This window comes from Balaenoptera acutorostrata, chromosome 3 (assembly GCF_949987535.1).
Source record: "Balaenoptera acutorostrata chromosome 3, mBalAcu1.1, whole genome shotgun sequence".
Classification (NCBI taxonomy): Eukaryota; Metazoa; Chordata; class Mammalia; order Artiodactyla; family Balaenopteridae; genus Balaenoptera; species Balaenoptera acutorostrata.
Window position 1 is genome coordinate 66,377,522 of NC_080066.1, and position 24,933 is coordinate 66,402,454.

The 24,933-nt window shown below is 33.8% G+C and overlaps 1 protein-coding gene across 4 annotated transcripts in view; it reads right to left on the reverse strand.

Annotated features, from left to right (window-relative positions):
- The window catches only part of LRRC49 (leucine rich repeat containing 49), a 128,897-nt gene that overhangs the window by 12,171 nt on the left and 91,793 nt on the right, over window positions 1-24,933 (reverse strand). For all 4 annotated transcript variants that reach the window (XM_007197781.3, XM_057543748.1, XM_057543749.1 and 1 more), the window contains 5 exons: window positions 22,279-22,362; window positions 18,711-18,871; window positions 6,662-6,899; window positions 5,264-5,449; window positions 2,291-2,400 (listed from right to left, as the gene is read on the reverse strand). In XM_007197781.3, coding sequence (XP_007197843.2) covers window positions 2,291-2,400; window positions 5,264-5,449; window positions 6,662-6,899; window positions 18,711-18,871; window positions 22,279-22,362 — 779 coding nt within the window. The remainder of the gene's footprint in view (window positions 1-2,290; window positions 2,401-5,263; window positions 5,450-6,661; window positions 6,900-18,710; window positions 18,872-22,278; window positions 22,363-24,933) is intronic.

Genomic DNA, 24,933 nt, shown 5'->3' on the forward strand with positions numbered 1-24,933 from the left:
GATTCTTAACCACTGTGCCACCAGGGGAGTCCCTTTCACCTTCATTCTTAAAAGATGTTTTTGCCTGTATGGAATTCTAGCTTGGCAATTAATTTACTTCAGTACATTGAACACATTCATTACCCTGTCTTCTGGCTTCCACTGTTGCTGTTATGAAGTCAACTGTTGATGTGCACTCCTTTGAAGATAACCTCTTTTCCTGGTTGTTGAAAAATTTTTACTTTATAGTCAGTGTTCTGTGATGTGACTAGGTGTAGATTTCTTTTAATTTAACACATTTGGAATGGATGAGTTTATTTAATGCGTAGATTAGTGTATTTCATCAATTCTGAAAAAATTATTTGCTGTTATCTCTATCCCATGCTCTCTATTGTATCTTTTTGAAACTCCAGTCAAACATACGTTAAATCTTCTAAGTCACTCCATCTTCAAATTTCTTAACCATTTTTCCATATATTGTTCTTTTTTCTTTGTTCTGCATTTTGCAAAATCTTCTCTAGTTTATTTCCCAGTTTACTGGTTCTCTTTTCAGGTGTGTCTAATTGGCTGTTAAACCTCTTAATTAAGCTTTAATAATTATGCTTATTATATTTTTCATTTATAGGATTTCCTTTAGTTTCCCTTCAAATCTGATGGATCACTTTTTAAAAATTTCCTGTTTTCTCCAGATATTTTCAACCTTGTTTTTTATACCATGAAATATTGATATATTAGGCATAGTCATTTTATAATCTATAAGTGATAACGCCAAATCTAAAGTATTTGTGGGTCTGTTTCTGTGGTCTATTTTTTTCCTGCTAGCTCTTATACATGGTGCCTTATTTCCTTGTGTGCTTGGCTATTTAAAAAAATTCTTTTCATTGTGTGTTGGTCATTGTCCTTAAAAATTATCCATGGGGATTATCTGAGATAGGATGAGAGTAACTTCCTCCAGATAGAAGGTGCATTTGTTTTTACCAGGTATCTAGAGATAGTAATGTTTAAATTTTGAAATTATTTTAAACTATGCATGTATTATAAACTCAGGCTGCAAATTTACCTGAAGATTGGCTTTGGTTATAATTTCTTAGAGAAAACTCTGCCACTTTTCTGCTCTCACCAATGCAATCAGAACTGAACTAAGTGGGGAAGTAAGCACACAAGATACCCATTTTGTTGGTATAGATTATAGTAAGGTAGCATGGCTCTGGAGCCAAGTTTTGGGGAGGGGAATGGGGAACTTCCTGATCCTCAAAGTAAAAAGTGGTATGATCCTGGAGGTCGAGGTCAGGACAAGCCTCCTGATCACCCAGCTCCCAGACTATAGCAAAGGTAGCAGTTTTCTTGGTGGACTGGTTCCGTGGTATCATTCTGAGATCCTTTCCAGGCCCAGTCTAGAGACTGCTTCCCTATTCCTTCCAATGATTCTGTAGATAACTAATTTCTTATATATCAATTGTTTTCTCCTTACTCTAGCCAGAGTGAATTATCTATAACTGAATCATGACTAACACACCATCTTTGACTTTTCTCCTTCTATCTATGCTACATCCTGTCAGTCAGTGTTTTCTGTCAGGTACACGCCTTCTAAGTATTTTTCAAATTATCCTCTTCTCCATTCTCACTGTCTTAGTTCAGACCCTTATAATCTCTCTCCTGGACTACAGACTAGCCTCTTGATTGGTCTCCATTCCTTCCATCTCTGTCCTCTTAAATATCAGCCTTTCTAGAACATGAATCTAATCACAGATTGTTGTGCTTAATTACAAAGCACAGTATTCAGTTTTGTTTTTCATGGATTTCTCGGCTCTTCAAAATCAGATCACAATCAATCTTTCTACCTTCATCTCCTATCACAATTTGCAATCATCCTATGCTCCAATTATATTGAACTATTTACAATTCCTTGTGCCTTTGCAGATCTCTTTCCCTCATACCCTGTACCTGAAAAAACTCCTATTCATTCCTGAAGAACTAGAAAACTGTTACCTCCTTTGTGAAGCCTTCACCAATGTTTTTCCAAAATGTAGTGTCTCCTATGCTCCTACAGCCCTCTCTTATAGCATCTGAAATGTCTTTAATTTATTAGCTTATAAGCTAGTAAGTTAATTTATTAGCTTATAAGCCACCCAAGAGCAAGAACTTTGTCTTATTCATCTTTATACCTCCAACACTTTGGAGAGAGCCAGACACAAAACAAATTTAGGATGTTTGTGGGATGAATAAATAGCACAATTAAGAGGTGTGTGGAATATATTTCTTTTTCTAGTGCAACAGTACTTCTATAAAAACTATAGAAATTAAAGGTTACCTGGCATCACCCAGAATTGAAATCAGATGGTACTGGGGTAATTCAGAAGATGCTACATGTGCTAGGATTCCAAAGAGCCTTTCAGCCATTATCATATCATTTTGCGTCACCTGAAGAGATAGGAAGGACAGGGGTCAAAAATGACATTGCCTCTTAGCTTGATACAACTAACATAATTCCAAAGAAATTTCCAGATTAAATATTTTCTTTTAGTCCAGAAAAATACATTCTCCTGGGCTGTAAGAGGACAGTGAGTTCTCATTGATATTTCTCTTTCTTCCTTGCACTTGATTAGAATGAAGATGTATTGATACAAATGTGGCCCATGGTGATGGATGATGGCTGGGAAGTGAGGAGTTAGCTCTGACTTAGAAGCCATGGTTCCTAAGGATTATACTTGAGACACCTTAAATTCTTAACGAATTTTTTTCAAAAATCCTATAGCTTCTTTGAGTAGAATGATTTAGGGGGAAAAATCTCAAGTGTCAATGGAATAGATTGACCTTAACAATGAGTCAAAGGTAAGACAAGGTGTTGTTCATACCTTGTTCCTAAAAGGATAATTTTGTCCCTTTCTGAGGAATGAACATTGGATTAGGAAAGGCACTCCTATTCGTTCTGAAATTATGTCCGCCTTTCTCCCCACAAGGAATAATCTGTCACAGATATATTCCCCATGAGGGCTCATTCCTATGATAACCAAGAAACTACTAAAATCAGGACTTGTATTAATATCTGGGCATATTTTTTAATATAAAATTAGGTTTCTTGCATTTTGAATACTATTAGATTGTCAATATAATGCAGTGGTTCCCAAGCAGGGGCCATTTTGGCCCCTAGGGAACATTTGGCAATGTCTGGAGATGATTTTGGTTTATCGCAACTGGTGGAGGGACGCTACTAGCATCTAGTGGGTCGAAGCCAGGGACGCCGTTAAATGTCCTACAATGCACAGGACAGTTCCCACTAGAAAGAATTATCTGATCCAAAATCTCCACAGAGCATTTGAGGTTGAGAAACCCTGGTATAGTTAAATTTTGCATTTTTAAAAACTTTATTCTTTACACTAGCTATAATACACTACACAGGAATTTCTGGAAAATAAATGCATAATTCACAAGCATCTTATACACATGAATCAGTGCAGACTGACTCTTTCCCTTCCCTTCCCTAGACTTTCATAGTTAATGAGGCTGCTGCTCCCTGGTATCCGTCCTTCAGCTGACAGCTAAGTTGTTTGGTCTAATATAGTCACCTAGTGGCCAGTGCAGGGCACTACTGCATCTTTTCCTCTCGATGCTCATAATTCAGTTTAAGTCTCCTCAAGCAATATCATTCTCTCTTATACAAAGAGAAGTAGAAATATAGTATAACATCATTATATATTGTCAAGGATGAGATAAGCAGTTTTATTTTGGGTCTTTTATTAAAGGGTCAAATATCCCTGGCATTGACATTTTCGGAACTTTCAATCAGAATAAATTACATTGGTTCCTTCTCTACTTTATACAATTATATTATACTATTACTTCCTATCTCAAGGTTTTATAATAATTATTACCTCTCCAGTAGTGATCCACATTTGGGTAAATACACTATTTAGGGTTAATTGAGATAACGATTTGGCCATTAATGAGGGAGAATTACTCACCCATAGCAAAAATAACTATTCTATTTCCAGTGTAGGCTAGCTTTGGAAACTTTTGGAACTAATTATTAGATCTGACCAGTGACTCACAGCCTCTCTGGGGAAGTACCAAGAGGGTACATAAAGCTGAAACAAATCTCTTGAGAACTAGCTGGAGAAATTACTATTCATCTGAAGGTTCCAGGTTTGCCCTACATCTTCAACAGATGGCTGATACTGTGGTCATGGGCCTACCATGGTTGATGCAAATTTCATATGGCTTTTGTACAATGACCCAGAGACCTCCAGTCTCCTAATGGTATGCTGTAGTTTCGGAGTTTTAGGCTAGAGTTACTTACAGTGTATCAGCTGCAGGGAAATACAGTTGCTATTACCACTATGCTAGCAAAGTTGATTATAGTTCATCTTGCAGTAAGGAGGTCTGAATTTTAAGAGATAATCACAATAATACTAACAGCATATTAAAGATTTTTTCCTTTAGAGGATTATTTAAATTCAGTTCTGGAATTCCACAGTAGAGGAAGAAGCATAGTTTCTCTCTTTTCTTCCAAAGTAATATTTAAAGAGAACATGATCTTTGGATAGCTGGGGGATTAACCCTGTGACAACCTTAGCAGAATCAATCTGAAAAATAACTCTTTACTAATAATTTTCCAGTTATTCAGGCTCCAGGTCCAAGTTATACAATGCAGATCTGCCAAAAGCATCCGCTACAAACTATTAACAAAGCAGTCCGGACGTTTATGGACTTATGGTTGTTTTACTTCCTTTTTCACTCATCTTTACTTTATCTTCTTTTATCTTTCCTCCTTGCTTATTTCTCCTTCTCATCTCTTCTTTTTAAAATCACTCTTCTTTCCCTATGTACATTCTTTTTTTCCATGTTATTCTTCCCTTCCTCTACCACAATCCTTATTAATTGACATTTAGTATCACTTCCCCATACCATTGTGCATGTCAGACAGTCTGTAAAGCACTCTGAAAAATACAAAGATCACATTACTTACAGAAGTGGTTTTTCTAAATTTTAAATTATTATCCTACAAACACTTTACTTCTCTGAATATCTAAACTATCACAAAAGGATTTACTATTCATCATGATCTGGTTACTATTTTATTTTCAAAAGTTGTCTAATACCTTAGAAGTTTTTAGATAAATAGTTTTAGCTTTTCAACATTTTAAATGTCAAGATTTTTTTTAAAAAAACATTATTTCTCAAAAGTTCTATCATGATTTTATACATAAATTCCTGGCCATTTTTATGACTACTTCCCCTAAAAAGGAATATTTTAATTCTACAGTTGACTTCGTGTTTAGCTTACCTCTGTTCCATTTATTTTCTGCATATTAAAATGGCTCAGTCTAAACAGAACATAATATTTCCAGAGCGTAAAATTGACAACTGGATTTCCTTGAGGATCAATTGTCAGCTGGTCAACTCGACGGAGTTGTGCTAGTGCATTAAATTGCTGCAGCATTACAAGATTTGTTTCCTTGAATTTAAGGTGCTACAACAATAAAACAAAAAAAGAGGTGAATATTGAGTTTAACCATCTTAAAACATTAACATTAAAGCTTCACTGATCATTCCCCAAATAAATGTAAACTTTACGCTTAGCTAATATGTTTTCAATTACATTAAACCAACTGAATGTATTAAACTTACATAAACTTTAATCCACCTAATGCAAAATTATTGATGGAATATATTAATCCATCCAATATTGGATTCAAAGTGATTTCCCTTCTGCAAAGGACATCCCCCTATTCATTAACAACCTAAGAGTCTTAAAAATTATATAGATATACAATAATTCAGACTCTTCCAGGCATTACAATGATTTTATATGCTTTACAATGAGATGAAATCTACAAAGGAAAGATCAGAAGTAAAATTTTCAGAATTTTATAAATACAGGGCTCACACAGCGCTTCTGAGAAAAACTAGTTAACCATTATTACTTTTATCTTGCTAATTACTATGTAGGCTACTTAAACTGGCTACCAGAAAATAAAATCACTAAAACCGAAATGCTAATGTAAGTGTTCTGTCTGTGAATTTGGATGGTCTTTTCTAAACATACTGTCTCCACTTCTATCTTTTTTAGGGAGGATGATATAACAAAAGAAAAATAAAAAACACTTAATAAAGGGTAGGTGAGGGAAATCACTTGGCTGACAGAGAAAAACACAATGATAATAAAAACTCAGGAGAGAATTCATGGAAATCACAGTTTCTGCAAATTCATACTAATAAATAATACAATAATACCATAATTGGAAAGGGCTAATTTCTCAAAGTAATTTTAATGAGCTATTAAAATTATTTAAGTGTTGTTAGGGGACTACTGTAAAAATTATATGTAAATATATATGTCCCATTAATACCAGGTACAATAAATGAATATATAATATACAGTTGGGTGAGGTCCTGTTGAAAGTTTTACAAAGCAGAAATATATAATTTGAATAAAATTACATTAGTCCGTTATACTCCATAAAGAAGCATTTTCTAGAGAGATAATTTCCAATATTTACAGAAGACTGTAAGGCCATTTATGAATACTAATTTAAATCCCAGATTCAGAAAATCAGCACAAGAACTTAGTCTCCCTGCCAGATAGAAACTGCAGAAATAAAAGTTAAAACAGGTCTTTGGCCTGAATATACAAGTCATGACTGAGAAGAATTCAAACATACAACTAAAAGGAAATGTTTACCAAAGAATTAGGAAACTTAATCTTCAATTTGGGAAGCACTTGGACGATTTCATCAAATTCTATGAAAGTGAAGGACACTGTTGTCACCATTCCTGCTGTTTGCACGCTCCAGTTCCGATCCAGACATTCCAGCGCTCCTGAGCCATACAAGGAAAGTGTGTCTCCCTCCACTTCGACAAGGTGTGTGTCTGTGACAGATAGACCTTGTAAAGCACTGGTGAGTCCTGAGTCCAGAGACCTGGAAAACCCAACATATAATTTTAAATGAAAGTCTTATCATGCAAAGTAAATAACAAATTGTAAAGACCTGTTGGAAAGGTATTTGAAATTTTATATTCACTTTTTTTTCATTTCGGTAATTAAACCCAGAGCACCAAAGACTAATTTTCAATAGACTATCTACAAGATTTGTGTTCTTCTAGTCATGTACTTTAATTCAAAAAGAGGCACATGTGAACAACAAAAATACCACTTTTAAACCCAAATTATTTATATCAATGAAAGATAATTGATAGTCTATTTGGTTTTAAAACAATCCATTTAATATATCATAGATATCTTTGCATGTGAAAACAAATAGGTTTTCCTAATCTATAAAGTATTGCACTGTCTGGATGAAAAAAACCTGTATTTTACAAAATAATATTTCTATAGTAAGAACCATGTAATATAAAACTACGTTTATAAAACACTTGGGAATTTATATAATAACTGCTAAGAATAGTTTCTCTTTCAGAAGCTGGATTAAAGGGTAACTTTGACTTTCTATTTTTGAATATTTCAATGTTGTTTGAAATTTTGCAAGTGTATATATATTACAGTTATAAGCAGTACAATCAATGAAGATTTCCTCCCTATTTTGAAATAAGAAATCCACTACTGACTCTATGTGTGTGTGTGTATATATATATATATATATATATATACACACACACACACACACACACACACACACACACACACACACACATATACAAAATAACTTCACATATCTACTGAATATGATCATTGTTATTATTTTCAGTTAGAGCCACATGTTTTATAAAAGGTTACCTAAATGATAGCTCTTTGAAGAAGAAAAGAAATAGCTTGATCCAATTCAAATTTTCTGCTTTGTGAATAGAGACATAACTATTTGTTTTACCCAATCTCAAAACTCAGTCGATGCTTGGTTTTTGTTCTATGGGTTTTCGTTCTGGAATTCTGCTCTCAGACAGTATTTATTTGCCCTTACTAATATATTAGTGCTTTGCTCTCCTTTGTGCTCCTGTGGAATTTTGTACACTCTTCCAATACATCACTTCTCATACTCAAGCATAATTATGTGTTTACAATTTTGACTATATTTTTTCAGCTTTGGGGCTCTGGAATCTATGAGCTTTTCACAATGGGCCTTTCACAATGTAAATGACTGCATTATTAAAGATCTTCAAAAGTTTTATAATGCTGATGCTGGGAGTAAGACTGACAAACCATCACCCTGTTGGTTTATCATGCTTTACTAGACTTACTGTACTTACTTCATAGGTACCAGTTAACATGTAACACATTTGTTGACACAATAAGAAACTGGGTAATGACATCAATCAACTCTAAGTGAATATGCAACTGAGAAAATATAAAAGGACTGATTTCTGCCAGACTAGTGCTCAAGACAATGATTATTATCTGACAATAATCAAACATTCAATGAGCAGTGGTGTGTGAATAATCTTAGATGATAATTCTATAAATGTAATGGCTGATAATATAGAACAAAAATAAGATGAGAATGAAGAATTCCTTATACTGTGCTTTGTGTGATAACTTTGTGTTGAGCTATGTAAAGCATATAATCATTCCTAGAATAGGATAAATGATAGGAGTTACATTTCAATGCCACTGAAATAAAGAGGGCTTAATGAAAAGAATATATACCACTATTACAGCACTTAACCACACTGCACTGCAGTTACTTGTTTCCTTGTCTGTCTCTCTTACTAAACATTGTGATCCTTGAGGGCTCAAACTTTGTCACATTCACTATAGTAGATCCAGCACCTAGCACAGTTCCCTAGCACATGTTGTGCTCAATAAATATTTCTTCAAAGAATTAATGAAATGAGACAATTATGAAGTTTCTTATGAGTATCTATGGACTCTTAAGAAGGGTGTTCCAATCATAAACTGTGGTTCGAGCAAAGGGACAAGTCAGTGACATAGTCACGGGCTAAGGGTTAGTAAGAAGGTTTCTGCAGGTGAGGCAAAGACCAATAATGAAGAAGTAAAGTCAAGGCAAGAAAAAGGTTTGCTAGTTGATGTAGTGATGCCTGATGGTCATGACATGCAACAAAAGAAGCTGAATCACAGCTATGTGCCAAAAACATGAATAAATCCTTTGAGAAGCTGTGTTGTTTTATATCATCTATTTGGAAGTGTCTTGTTTACCTTTTTTCCATATGATTAAAAGTTTAAGAATATAAACTACAAAATAAAATGTCTATTATTAGAAAAGGATTATTTATTTTCTTTAAAGGTTTGTCAAGCAAACTGTTAGGAAAATAAGTGAAATAAACAAACCTGGCCTCAGCAAAACAGTTGTGTAGTTACAAAACAAAGCAGAAGTAATTTCTAACTTTTATAGACCTCACATGGACATTCAGTAACAACAAATGGCAAGTTTGCTGGGCTGTAGATAGGAAACAAAGCACCTATTAAATAGGTCATACAAGACCAAACCCATTTCAGTTATTTTCTGAATGAGGCCTGAGGTTAGCCTCAGACTCTGGCCAATATGGAACAGAGGAATCTGTCCCTCGGCGAAAGTGTGCTCTGATTTCCATAAAACATAACTTAGGACGTTTGCTCCCCATGTTTATATGTTGGGGATCGTCCTTCCAGTTTTCCCTGTGTGCTTAATAGATATGTCCACATCTTTTTAGTCAAACATACATACATATTATTTCATTTGCTCCCTTAGTCACTTATTCACCAAACATTTGCTAAAAGCCCACAGGGCACTGTCCTAAGAATTTGTCCCAGGCAACCAACTCATCTGAATTGATAAGGACAATCAGTATAGAAATCATGTGCAAATTTTTAAATATATCAAAACTCTTTTCACTTTTATTGGGCTATGTTCCCAGAAATAGAACTGCTCTAATCATACTCTGCAGTTAAATTAATAAACACATGGGTATAATTTCTAAACTGAAATGACCTCAACCTCATTAAACAAATAGGTTAATCTGGAGAGCCTATTATGTGTCAGATATTGTGGTAGGCATTGGGGATATAAAGATAAATTAATACTTATTTGTCCTTAAAGAGCTCCCAATCTGGATGGAGGGTGGAAAGCAAGATAAATGTATACATTAATCCTAATATAATATTTATGTTTATTGTCATATAATGAATATTTAAGCAATATGCTATGGAAATGCAGAGGAAGAACAATGAATTCTTCTAGTGGGGAGAAGTTAGGTTTCAAAAGGAGGTAGTATCTGAACTGGTCCTTGAAAGATGAACAGTAGAATTTCATCAGAAGTAGAAGGAAGAAGCACACTTTAGGTAAGAAAAATAGAATGAATAAAGGCACAGAAGCCTAATTATATATAACATATTCAGTTAAGAACAATTTCAATATGTATGGAACACTGAAACATAGAAATTAAACACTTAAACATATGGGGGAGTAGTAGCTGAAGATGAAGCTGAAAAGTCAGATTTTATCCCATAAGGTTGAGGAGCAGAAAAAGATTTTTAAATAAAAAAGTAACAGAACCATATTCAATGCAAGTTTTTAAGCATCTCCAATGTGCCATGCATGGAGCTAGGTTCTGGTGCTTGCGATAAAAAGATGAATAAGATATGTTCCCTGCCCTCAAGGACCTACTTGAGACAGATAATAAATTGGTGAACTTTGTGGAGGATGTAGCAGGGAGAGACTGAATGGAGAGAGATTAGTAGGAAGACCAGTGCAATAGTGTCAACTAGACCATATAAGGGCATAACAAAAAAGAGGGTATCATGCAGTAGAAAAGGCATTGACAAGAAAATCAGATAGAGCTTAGTTCAAATCCCAGATCTGCCAGTGATAAATAGATGACTTTTGGAGCAAGTTATTTAATTTCTTTGTGGTTTCAGTTTCCTTGTATGTAAAATGGTTGTCATAATACATATTTTTTCAGAGTTGTTATTAAGACTAGAAATCATATTCTAAACCATACTCCACGCTTAGTTCAATACATTTTAGTGATAATTATTAATAAAAGAAGAGAACACAGATATACCAGATATTTAAGAGATCATAAAAGTAGGACTTAGTGATTGTCGGGAAGGAAGGAGAGGGAGGATTCAAGTGTTATTCAAATGTTTTAGACTAGGTGATGGAGTCACCTGGTCTAGGTTTTACCCTTGTCTAGTTTAAATTTATGCTTTAAGAAATGTGGTATTCCTCTATGGAGGATCTATGCTTTAAAATTTGTTTCTCCATGAAGCCCAATACATTTCCATGTATATTTCCCTACTCAAGTATTATTTATATAACAGTAGGCAGTTTGCCATCAAATAGGAATTCTCTTCAAGATCTTTACTGGTTAATTCCAAGTCCAAATGTTCATTTATCCAACTCAATCTTTATGTAAGAATTAATCAGAAAAATATTCCATGCCTTCTTGATTAGTAGAGGACACTAAGACAGGGTGATTAACTTAATGCAACACAGTAATGAGTCCCTGAAGCCAGGCTAAATGGAGAATATACTCTCAAATGCCTAAATGGAAAAAAAAGACAATATTTCAGAGGACTACAGGTTTTTAAAAAAATCTTTATGCATTCTATAACAGGCTAGAACAGAAAGACTTAAAATATTTCAGAAGATTCTTTTCCCAGTGAATAAGTGGTGCTGATTCCTATAATAACGTATTTTATGAATTTCTATTACAACATTCATAGGTGTGGAAATTCATTTTATGCATTATATTTTATTATAGTAGTGTTGGCTAAAATAACACAGTGTTCATAGACAGGAAATGACCAAAAATAAACCAGCTTCACTGCATGCATCCAATGTAAGCAAAGAAAATATTACACCAAGTACTTTCCCATTTCTGGCAAGGGAAAGAAACCTGTAGTATGTCACTTTACTATAGATCTGTCCCAAGTATAGTGAACAGTGAAATCATTAATGGGATATACCAAAGTTTTACAGAATTTCTTCTCTTTATGTGCCTGTACTTTTTTCATGGATACTTATTTCCAGGCGTTTAGTTACACACCCACAAGCCAAAGGTCACAGACATTGTAACACAAGAATTAGCCACTTTTTTGGCATTATGAAATACTAAAGACTATAAATGGGATAGTTGAAAATGGAAAATCTTATGAAGCATTAAAAAACAAATTGGAACCCTAAGGAAGAGACTTTGTGGCCCTCTGACTAGCTTTCTACCTTCAGAGACAGCCAGGCTTATATCATTCCCAAAAGATGAAATTTAATTATATTTTTAAATATTTACAGAGAATGTAGTAATATAACTTCTAATATTTAAAATGTTTCACTTTGTGCTTTCAGATAAAAAAGTAGACAGAATGAGCACATGTGTTTGAAACCTCTCCCTCTAAGTCCCCATTAAAGTAATTGAAATGTTGTATACCCACAATAACAAGTAAAAAGGAAAGTGGGAGACAGTCTTCAGCAAGAAGTTTCAACAAATTTCTGGAAGCTGGAAGGTGAAGAATTTTGAGTGAGGAAGAAGGACAAAGGAAGCCATAGCTTTGAATATGAACTGGAGACAAGAACAAAGACGGCAGCCAAGCTGCCCAGTAGAACTTTGGAAAGGAAAGAACAGAGATATGATGGAAGATGGGAATGAGAAGTGCGGGAGGGGCATTAATTGAAGATCTGCAAAAGGACCCTACAACCTACTTCTCCCACTGCCAATAAAACAGTTAGTGGGGCATTGCAGTTCAGTGGGAAAAGGAAAGAATACTCAATAAATAACACTGGGGCAACTGGTTATTCCTAAGGGGAAAAACAAATTTGACCTCAGCCTCAAACTTAAAAAATCAATTCCAAGTATAATAAAGACTAAAATATGATAGGCAAAATTTTAAACCTTTAGGAAGACAAAATGGGAGAATATTTTTATAATCTCAATGTAGTAAAAGATTTTTTCCCTTAAACACAATCCAAATGGGTAAACCATAAAAGAAGAGATAATACATATTGGTATCTTCAAAATATAAATGACATTTAAAGTCAAAGAAATATATGATATTGCTTAGGAGGGAAGCAGAGAGTGAAAAGAGGGCCCAGGATCAAATTCAGAGGAATTCTACCATCTAGAGGTTGAGAGGATAGAAGTACTTGAGGATATGAAAAATACACATAATCCAAGTAAAAAGCAAAGGCTACTAGTAATATGATGTAAAATAATAAACTGTAAACAATGGTCCAAAAGGAAATAATGAGACTAAATTAGGTCAGGGACATAGAAAGCTTCAATAAGAGTGGATTCTATTCAAAAGATAAAAAAGAAATTCAAAGAAATTGGAATGTGGTAAAGGCAGCACAAATTTCTTTGTTAAACAAACAAACAAAAACAACACAACAAAACAGGCCATCAGAAATCCCAGATAAAAAGAAACTATGTAAGAAAGGCATGGCTCAAATACGAAGCAAATTGAAGTGTGGCATGGTTTTGAACAAACTTTGAAGTGTAATCTTTGAATCTGATGCTAGGAATAGTCTCCTTGAATGGTTTAGGAAGCAGAAAATGAGATATAATCATAGTACACTACTTAACTCTCAAGTAAAATATAGTTACATGATAGTTACATAATCACAGAAATTTAAACACTGTTTACCAGTTTTCAATCTTTAGATGCTACCAATTGACAAATGTTTTGGTTACAGAACAGATAAAAATGATACTGATCTTGAAATGTAAAAGAATAGCTCATAGAATACAGCAAAACTAGCTATCAAAGGAGAGAAACTCCATCCCTACAGAAGGCAACAAATACGAGAGCACAAACTGTCAGAATCAACTTTTTCAGAATTCTGGAGTCTAAAAAGAAATTACAACAACCAGAGGAATGCTTAATGAAGAAAAAAAGTACTGAATTTTACCAAGAGAGTTCTGTGGCATTTTAAATTACCCTGCTACCATTCCCGACTCCCCAGCTCAGTGGCAGCCTTGAAGATGACAGTCCACATTCCTTGTGTAGGTTGCTGGTACCAGAGGAAGCCATACATACCTTACTATCAAAAAATTGTTGTCATGTGTTTTGACACATCTAATAGCTCCCCAAAGGATCAGCTCAAGGGATTGCCTTTGTTTTCCTGACTCAGAGCTTCCTCATGGCTGAGGTGGCTTCCCGGGCAGCATTTTTCAAAAGTATATTTTTTTCTTAAACAAATTTATTTATTTATTTATTTTTGGCTGTGTTGGGTCTTTAGTTGTGGCGCACGGGCTTAGTTGCTCCGTGGCATGTGGGATCTTCCCGGCCCAGGGCTCAAACTCTTGTCCCCTGCATTGGAAGGCAGATTCTTAAACACTGCACCACCAGGGAAGCCCTCAAAAGTATTTAAAGGCAAAAACATATTTAGCTGCTGCCACATGGGGCAAACATAGACAGACCAAAAAGACTGAGAAACAAGAGGCTGGGGAAGAAGATACTTAGGGGAAGAGGGACTTTGAGAAGCTCCTGTGTGTTCCAGGGAATCTAGAGGGAAACATTTATGTCCACATTTATGCTCAGAAAAGACCTGAGAGGACACTAAACAATCACCTCCAACTGTGGAAAGACAAAGACAAAGAGAGATTCCTGAAAGCAACAAGAGAGAAATGAGTAGTCTTGTAAAAGGAATTCTCAATAAGAGTAACAGCCAACTTCTCATCAGAAACCATGGAAGGCAGAAGGCAGTGGGATGACACACCTAAAGTGTTGAAAGAAAAAAAAAAAACCTGTTAACCAAGAATTCTATATCCAGCAAAACTGTACTTCAAAACTCAGGGAGAAATTAAGACGTTTCTAGATAAACAAAAACTGTGAGAGTTCATTGCTATTACACCTGCCCTTTAAGAAATGCTAAAAGTCCTTTAGATTGAAATGAAAGGACCCTAGACAATAACTCAAAGTCACATGAAGAAATAAAGAATACTAGAAAAGGTAATTACACAGATAAATATAGAAGCCGGTATTACTGTATTTTTGGTTGGTAACTCCTCTTTTTTCCTATATGATTTAATAGACAAATGCATAAAATAATAACTATAAATCTATGTTAATGTCCACGCAATGCATAAAGATGAAATTTGTGATAACAGCAACATAGAGGGGTGTGGAGCTATATAAGAGCAAAGTGTTTGTATATTATTGCAACTAAGTTGGTATTAATGCAAACTAAAATGTTATACATTAAGATGTTAATTGTAATCCTCAGGGTAACAACTAAAAAAACAAACTACAAAATATACAGTAAAAGGAATGAGAAGGGAATTAAAATGTTATGCTAAAAAATCAAACACAAAAGAAGAAAGGAATGGAGGAATTGAGGAATAAAGAAGATATACAAGTAGAAAAAAAAAGCAAAATGACCGAAGTAAGACCTTTCTCATTAGGACCTGATATATTAAATTCTTCAACTAAAAGGCAGATATGAGCAGAATGGATTTTAAGAAAATGATTCAACTATATGCTTTCTACAAAATTAAAAGACACAAATAGACTGAAATTGAAAGGAAGGAAAAAGATATTCAAAGCAAATGGTAACCAAAAGAGATGTTATATAAGAAACTGTCACAGGAGACATGCAAGAGACATAGAAGGACAATTTATATTGATAAAAGGGTCAATTCATCAAGAACACATAACAATTATAAACATATATGCACTTAACACCCCAAATATATGAAGTAAAAACTGACAGAACTGAAGGGAGAAATAGTTCTACAATAATATTTGGAGACCTCAATATCCTACTTTCAATAATGGATGGACTATCTAGACAGATCAAAAAGAAATAGAGGACTTGAAGAAGACTATAAAACAACTAGATATAACAGATGTATACAGAAGATTCTACCCAACATTAGAATATGCATTCTTCTTAAGTGCACATGGAACATGCTTCAGGGCAGAAGCCACAAAATGAGTCTCAATAAATTTTGAAAGTTTGAACTCACACTATGAAATGAAACTAGAAATCAATAACAGAAGGAAATCTGGAAAATTCACAAATATGTGGAAATTAAACAATTCACTCAACCAATAAGTCAAGGAAGATATAGCAAGGGAAATTAGAAAAGTATAGCTGATAGAAACTGCAATGTAAAAAGGTGGGAAGAAAAGTAAAAAGAAGGATAGATTCATCTTGCCCACTAACACACCATTGTAAAGCAATTATACTCCAATAAAGATGTTAAAAAAAAAAAAAAAGAATACAATGGTGGTTGTCAGGGGCTGGGGGAGGCACGGAGAAATGGGGAGTTGCTTTTAATAGGTATAAAGTTTCTGTTACATTTTAGAGATGTGTCATAAGATGTGGTGCCTATATTTATTAATACTGCATAGTACACTCAAAAATCTGTTAAGAGGGTAGATTTCATAATGTGTTCTTACCATAATAAAAAAGCAATTAATTAAAAAAAATAGCCTAGACCATATGGTCCATCATTTCTTTCTTTTGTCACTATACTTGAATTTTTAAATTCCTTATCTTTGATCTTTTATCTCCTTAGTCTTTATAAGACATTTAGCTTCTCTACTGATACACCTTGCTACTCTGTGCTCCTGGAATACTCAGTCAACAATTCAGACTGTAGTTGCTACAGTTTCATGGTCTATAACCTCCTTTAGTTCCTCAGGATTTTCCTTCAGTAACGCAACACTTCCCCAGTTAGCTCCCTAGTATACTTGAAAAGTATGGAGAGATATACCATGATTTTTAAAGTGATGATGTATTATCTTAAGAATGTTAATCCTACTGAAATAAACAACTTAAATGCCATTTGAATACGATTCTAACATTTCCATTTAGATTAAATGATTTTAAAGTTCATATGTAAGAACAAGTGTGTGAGAACTGAAACTTTGAAAAGAATAGTGAAAGCATATTTCCCTTACTAGATATTAAAACTCAGTATAAAATGAAAATAATCAAAAGAGTCTGGTATTGGCATTAAGACATATAAGTAGATTAATGACATGGAATAGAAAGTCCAGAAATATATCCAATATTTATGGGAACCTACTATAAGATGAAAATGGCATTCTCATTAAAAAAGACAATAATTTAATTGAAGAATGCTATTAGAAAATTAACTAGTCAATTGAAATAAAATCAAGTTAGACTCTTACCTAACACCATATATAAAAATAAATTTGACGTATTAAAGGAGTAACTTTAAAACCTTATTAAAATTTTAGAATAAAATTTATAAGATCATTTGGATAAACTAGGTACTAGGAAACCTTCTTAAGGTAGATAGAAAAAATATTTTTTAAGAAAAGATAAATCAGAAATAGAACTGACTTGTGTAGTATTTCATAAATCTAAAGCCCAATGATATAAAGTTTTAATTTTATAAAGTATAGTTCTAGCCAAGTAAAATTATATTTTGACATTTAAATAATATTAAATAAAGCTCCAGGGCAATATAAGTGATATATCTGTTATACCAATCATCACTTAATTAGAATTTTAATTCTTGTTTCCTTATTTTTCTAGCTAAAAGATCTGAGAAACTCTACATGTGGATACCCAAGTGAGCTGAAGGAGGTACATTGATCAATATAAATTAATCTTATAACTAAAATTGTAAAAGTATATTTGTCTTTAAAATACATGTCAAACTCTTTAACTCCAGTAAACTTCTAAAATATTATTCTAATTCCTTTTAAATGACTTTATCACATTCTTCATATATGGAAAGCTTAAAGAATACTGGCTGAAAACTTGAAATAAAAGCTATATTATATTTAGTTTGAAATGTGTTTCAGAATTTGGTTTGGTCATTAGATAACTGTGCATCAAGTGAAACAAAACTGCAGTGCATTCTATCTTTGATTTTTAGGTTTTATTTTTAAATTATATACATATGTTTTTAAATTATAAATAAACTATGAAGATATATATGCTTTATATTCCTCTTATTTACTTGATTCTAGTATGCCTTCTTGAGAGGAAGAGAAATATATGAAGTCTAGAAAGTGTCCTCAGATTTGCTCATAAATCAAGGGATATGTGTTATCTGACCAATGTGTCATAGAAGAAAGAGGCTGTGAGCCACTAGAATAGACAGATATTATAGAACACAACTGGAGTAACTATTTAGATTTTATGCCGAATTGCTTAATACTACTAATTAAGGAGTAAGGATTTGTGATAGCTACTGGGGAAACAACAGAGGTTAAGACAATTAGGATTCTTTTCCTTGAGAAGCTTACATTCTAGTGGGGAAGACAGTTATGAAACAACTAATTACCCACTAGTTATTTAATTATGGTCATGATAAGTGCTAACAAGGGCAAGTGCAGAGTACTGGGAGAAAAAAAGGTATCTGATCTAGCCTAGTCTCTGGGAAGTCGTTAGGGAAGGCTTTTCAGGGGAAGTGAGGTTTAAATTTAAGACCTCCAGGCTGAGTTGTAGTTAGCCAGGGTAGGGTGAGGGAAGTAAGGCAGGGGAGAATACATCTGTTTGTAAGAGAAGGGTTCTGAAGTAGGAAGTAACTGAACTGGAAATCACTGAGGCTGCAGCACAAGAATAAAGTGGTTGATGGTATGGGATAAAATAGGTGAGGAGGGTAGAGGGTCTCACAGGCTATATTAAGTAATCTAGATTTAGTGCTACAAAAAATAAGAAACTACTGACGGGTTTTTAAATTCGGGGTCAGCTTATATTTTCAATATTTCCATCTTAACTTTTAAAACCTACTGCTAATTTTGTAGGTTTTCTTAAGAAAACTATCTTAAAATAATTATATGTCAAATGTTTTCCTGTTTCTGATCCAAATTCAGTTCTCCAAAGATACTAGTATCTGGAAAGAATACCATTGCATACCTTGTTTCCTCTGGAAATGCAGAGATGGTGCTTCCATCGTTCTGACAGTGGTCCTGAGAGTCAGAATCTTTTCTATCTTGGTTTGTAGCAATATTGGTAATTCGATGTTGTTGCAAGTCCCACTTTCGAGCCACGTTGTTAATTGTTAACCTTTTCTTCTCCTATGAAAAAGTTCATTGGGAGAAGAATTACATAATGCAATTTTTGTAGCAGGAGAGTCCCAGGAGCGTATTGTTTGTACTACTTATCACACCTTTAGAAGGAATCTGTTACTTAAAAGTAGCTACCAAATATGTATTCTAAAACACAGTATAAGTGGCCTTTATTTAACCTATGCAATCAACCATCTCAACGATGTTCTATCATCCTTAACAAATTATATACAAACAATAATTACTTCCATTGGAGATAAGAAAATTCACTATTTGAAAGTTTAATTTGACAGAAATTTATATATTCAAGCATTATGTGAAGTTTTAATTAGACAGAAAATTATGCATTTGTGTTTAAACACAGCAAGAAAAAACTAATGATATTTTAATTTTCCTACTCAATAATTATGGCAAACATGGTGGAATACTTTGGGGGGAAAGGGAGGAAGGAGAGAGTTTGATCAATGTTCCAAGCTTCACAGCATAAATTACAATGTCTGAAAGTTAATAATCATACATAGACTACTAAATGAAATTGTACTAGGTTGAAATATTTCTAGATAACTAGTAGCACCCTAGATTATCCATTATCAAAAGTTAACATTTTTAAATGGCATATTGATTAAATCAGAGTGCTGAAAATGGACACTTTCCCTTTTCTCTTTACTTAGAGAACAATCATCCAGTGAAAATCATCTGTGTGATACTGATTCACCTACTCTCTTTGGAGCTAGTGAAGGCTGTTAGGAAGATTCTTTGCCCATTCCCTCAGTGCATTTACACATGCAGAATACTTATGTTTAGTTCCAGCTCTTCGCCTGTCTAAAATTTTAGATGTAGGAATGGCATTGGATAGGAATGAAAAGTGGTGACAAAGCTTAATTAAAACTAAACATTTTTAAAGTTCTATTTCTGCATTTAAAAATGTTTTTAGCATGGGTTCCTTTTTCTATTGCTTGGAATTTCAAATTTGTTTATATAATTAAATGGGTTATACTTAATATGTATATACTTCTGAGCCTTTTTGACATTTTATGTATGTCCTTCTTATCTAAAGCAAGTAGGAATCTGCCATTCTACTATAAATTTTTCCCCCAAATCTATGATAAAAACGCACCTTACCTTAAAGAATTCTATTTCAGTTATTTGCAGATGACTGGGACAACCCAATTCTTAATCTAAGCAATACCACTACTTTTACTCAGTACCAAGGCTACTTTGAAAGAGGCAGGGGCAGTGAGTAAACGGAGGATGGCTATCATGCCGGCTCCATGCATTTGGTTTTCTGGCTAACTTGGAGTAGGCAAAAATAAATATTCTTAATGAGGTAGATATAGCGATGCTTAGAAAAATGGCACTAAAGTTTACACCACTGAGTACGTTAACAAACTTATAACAAGATACTCTGAAAATGCAAACACTTTCCTATATCAATCCCAAAGTTAAGCTTTCTTTAATTGGGTTATTAAAATCAGATCAACACCAGGTTGACTAAGAAAATGGATATTTTCACCGAGGCCAAGAAAAGGGAAGACATATTTTAAAACAAGAGTGCAGTCTGGGGTCAGGTGGGGATTGCTGGTTGGCCAGGGGGCCAAACAAGGGCTCTAGGTGTCTGTGGAGCAAAAAAGAGGAGCAAAAGAAAGCCTAGAGATTCTGTAAGGCAAAAGGGGGTACACCCCCAAAATTTCATGCTCAAAGATCATGGATGCACTTGGCATATATTAGTACAATCATGACTATAGCTAGATGGCAATTTGCCAAGTCTGTGTTAAACTGACAATTATTTTAGAAGATGCCAACTTTCAGCTTCTGCCACTTGAGTCTATTCTTTATAGTCCGAGCAATACCACACCAGTATATCCCATAACTATCACTTCCATTCATTTCCAAGTTTGAAAAGAAAATAGAAAGATAGAAAAGCGATAAGGCTAAAGATATAGGTCCATACACTCTTCCTGCCCCTCTATAACCATCCATCCCATTTCCTTAATGATCAATATGTGTTGTCACATGCAACAATCTCCAGTAAATGCTGAGGGTCTTTGATATCATGACCCTGAATCTGAGCTAGAGCTAGAATTCCTGATTTCCTATACTTATCCTCTTACTAAAAAATTTTAAAACTAAATAACCCTCATAATTAAAGAGTCCTGTTTAGTGACTTCAAGAGAAGCATTAGGTATTTTTTGAAGTTTTCATAAAAATTTTCCAAACATCTAAAAAACATGTTAGCTAAAAATTAATGGCATATTTCCAAAAATACTGATGGTTACAAGCAGCTGAATTGGGTATATAACAAAGAATGTTCAGTTCAAAGATGGAGTCAAGTACGATTTGTTGCCTATACTAGGTTCTACTTACACTGGAAGCCTGAGAGTTAAATCACCAATAACAGCAGGTGAGAAAATTTTAGCATACTGAGTAACAGTTCTAATTACTTTTGAAGTAGCAGCCTGGAGCTGAGAGGGTTTGGGACCAAGTTTGTTTTGTTTTGTTTTGTTTGTTAATTTTGGAGTAGTTTTCATAGAGTAAAATACACAGGTTCAAGTGTACTCTTTGATCAGTTTTGACAAATGCATATATCTGTTAACTCATAACATTTCCATCACCCCAGTAAGTTCCCTAAGATACAACTTTGTATCCCTATTCGTCATTTTTAAAAATTCTGAATGTCATTTTAATTTTAAAAAGAAAAGCACCTACACAAGACAAGAATGAGTAATGATAATCAGGGTGATATCCTTAGTTTCAGAACATAGTAGAATCATAATAAGAACTATAAACTTTAAGCTGTCTTTATTTATTATACTTTGTTATGTTAATATAAAATATTTTTAAAGAAAACATTTTAAGGAAAGTAACATCTGATCTGTTAAATAATTTAAAACCAGTTTAAAAAAACCTTTAATTCCTATACTCCTCAAAATCTTTACCACCTCTATATCAGGGAAGGTAATGGAGAAATTTTTTAAATGCAAAAAGCCATCATTTAAAAAAAACCCATGTAGCAGAGCTCATTAAAATATATCACTAAAGATGACAGTCTACTACAGCGGTTTCCAAAATGAAATGCACATGCCATGAGGATACACACGGTGATGTACTGGTGTGGAAAAAATTATAACTTCTGTTATATTTATTTTTAATCTCTTTTACAATTTCTAGCTTTTGCATGTGTTTTACAATGTACATTATATTGTATTTCAGAAGTACAAGTTTGTTTATAGGTAGTAACTTATAAAAGTTTTAAGGGTGTTTGTTTATTAAAAACACTCTATTGATAGGAATGAAAAATTTACAGTTTAGAAACTACTTTTCTAGCTGATTAGCTAGCTAGCTTCAGTGTGTGTGAGTGCATGTGCACATATGTGCACATATGATGTCTACATTCATGTAGACATCAGAGAAAATACCTTAAGCAAAGATTGCTTATGACTTTCTCGCTTCTTCTCTTCCTCTTTTTTGGCTACAACAGATGCCATACGCCTTTCTTCTTCCTAAAAGAAAAATGTAAAAAAGTATTATTAAGTATTTAACCTTTTTTATGCTAAATATCTTCAGTTCTCCAAGTCTGATTTTCTTTGTGAGAGGCATACTACTTGCTAATAGAAAATATGCCCTCAAAGAAAAAGTTAGTATGTTCCTCTTTATTTTCTTCTTCCGTCTTAATTCTAAAAGAAACCTGTACATTCTTAACTCTGCTCTGCACTCTTGATGTGAGATAAACCTAACTAATACAAGAAAGAAAAAAGAATGAGAAGAGAAAAAAGAAAGGGGAAGCAGGTTTGTATAGTTTTTCTTTGTACTGTAGTTCCACATGGAGAGACTTAACAAACTTGCTATCGTGAAGATAAAAAGGATAAAAATTATACTCCTAACAATCTTTATTTATGGTTGCAAATCAGAGGGTTTTTTTAAATGACAAAACAACTGTGAAAGCTTTTAAAAACTCTCCACTGATATTAATAAATTATTCTCCATTAATATCATTACTTTTACTTTGTTTATAAGTTGATTTGGCCAGGCTAATTTCTTCCATTCTAAAAACTATGAAATAATATTACTGTAATAACATTACAGTTTAGAAAAAAATTTTAAAATCAGTCATAATCTTAACACCCTAACTCAAATATTATCATTTCTGTATCACCTTACAATACTCACTATGAGCAAATTTTTAAATGTTGCAATCTGTATACACAATCTGGATCATGTTTTTTTCCCCCTGAAGATTGGCAAATTTTAATAAAGTAAATTATAACCATGTAAGTTTTAATTTTTATTACCAAAAGATTTGTAGGCATTCAAAATGATGTCACAATTTGAGAAAACAATTTCTTCATAAAAGACAAACTTGAAAATATCTTCAGTGATAGAAAATTTAAAAAGTAATTCAGTACATTTGAAGGAGAACTTTTTAAGAAATAAAAAATTACAAAAACTGATATAAAAAATTTAATGGAGGTGGGTTGAAGAGCAGATTTTACACAGCTGAAGAGAGAATCAGTCAACTGGAAAACACGTCAGAAGAAATTTTCCTGTATGCTTTCATACCAGCCTATACTTGCCAATCACAGCACTTAACCTGTTTCATTTAAATTATTTCTGGTACTATCTCTCCCCTTTCCTGCAAATAGCTCCATGAAGGTATGGACCATGTCAGCTCCCCATTACATAGTAGATATTCAATAAACATATATTCAAGGAATGAATTATTGAATGTACATCTCTATATATCTGTTCAATAATTTCCTAAAACTGAAACTACTAAATCAAGTGGTAGACATATTTCTAGGGCTTTTGATATGTTTGCAAATTGCCCTCCATAAATGTAGTACTAATTGACACTTCTACCAGAAGTTAACATTTGATTTAAAATATAATGGATAGTCATAAGAGCTGTTCGTCAAATATTCCTATGTCTTCCCACATCCTGGCCACATTGTGAGATAGCACTTCATGCCCTTTTGAAGTCAGTTGAGGTCATGTGACTTGCTTTGGTCAATGTCATATGAACAAAAGTGACATGTGTTTACTTCTGGGTGGAAGATTTCAGACAATGATGACATAGCTATTCTCTCTCTCACCTCTACTGTAGAATTTGCAAAGCTTCAGAGGTTGGGTACTTTGAAGGCCTTGGTCCTGGAATGAGGACAACACAGAGTAAAGTTCCCAGATCACATACTATGGGCAGATTGACAGTATGAGCATGAAATAAACTTTGTGGATTTAATCCACTGAGGTTAGAGAAGTTGTTACTGTAATATAATCTAGCCTATCCTGATCAGTATATACATTATATTAGAATTAAGGAAGGTCAAACAGATCACAAATATGTATTCTAGGGTGTGAGCCATTACAAATGCTTCTGAAAACAAAGAAAGGACCTAGACTAAAGAAGTAAATAAAAAATGCACAAAGAGAAACTATCATGGAGTTAAAAAGGAAAGTAGAATGCATCTCCTGTAAAACTCTAATATTAGAAATGAGGAAATGAATACTCTGAGAAGTTTAGTAAATTATACAAGGTCACAGAGCCAGTGACAAAGCCAGGATCAGGACCAGAAGTCATTTGTGAGAAATGCAGTTTGTATTTTTATAATAAGGATATATTTAAATGTGTTTTACTGATTTTAGAGGGACGAAAAAGGTGAGGTCAAAATTTAGTAGCAATCTGCCATATGATTTAGTTGTTTTAAAGGGAATGAAAATTTATGTGATTTTTGATGAATTTAAAGTATATTTTACGGAGGGAGACCTTCAAGATGGTGGAGGAGTAAGAGGTGGAGATCACCTTCCTCCCCACAAATACATCAGAAATACAACTACTTGTGGAACAACTCCTACAGAACACCTACTGAATGCTGGCAGAAGACCTCAGACTTCCCAAAAGGCAAGAAACTCCCCAAGTACCTGGATAGGGCAAAAGAAAAAAGAAAAAACAGGGACAAAAGAATAGGGACAGGACCTGCACCTCTGGGAGGGAGCTGTGAAGGAGGAAAAGTTTCCACACACTGGAAAGCCCCTTCACTGGCGGAGATGGGGAGTGGCGGGGCGGAAGCTTTGGA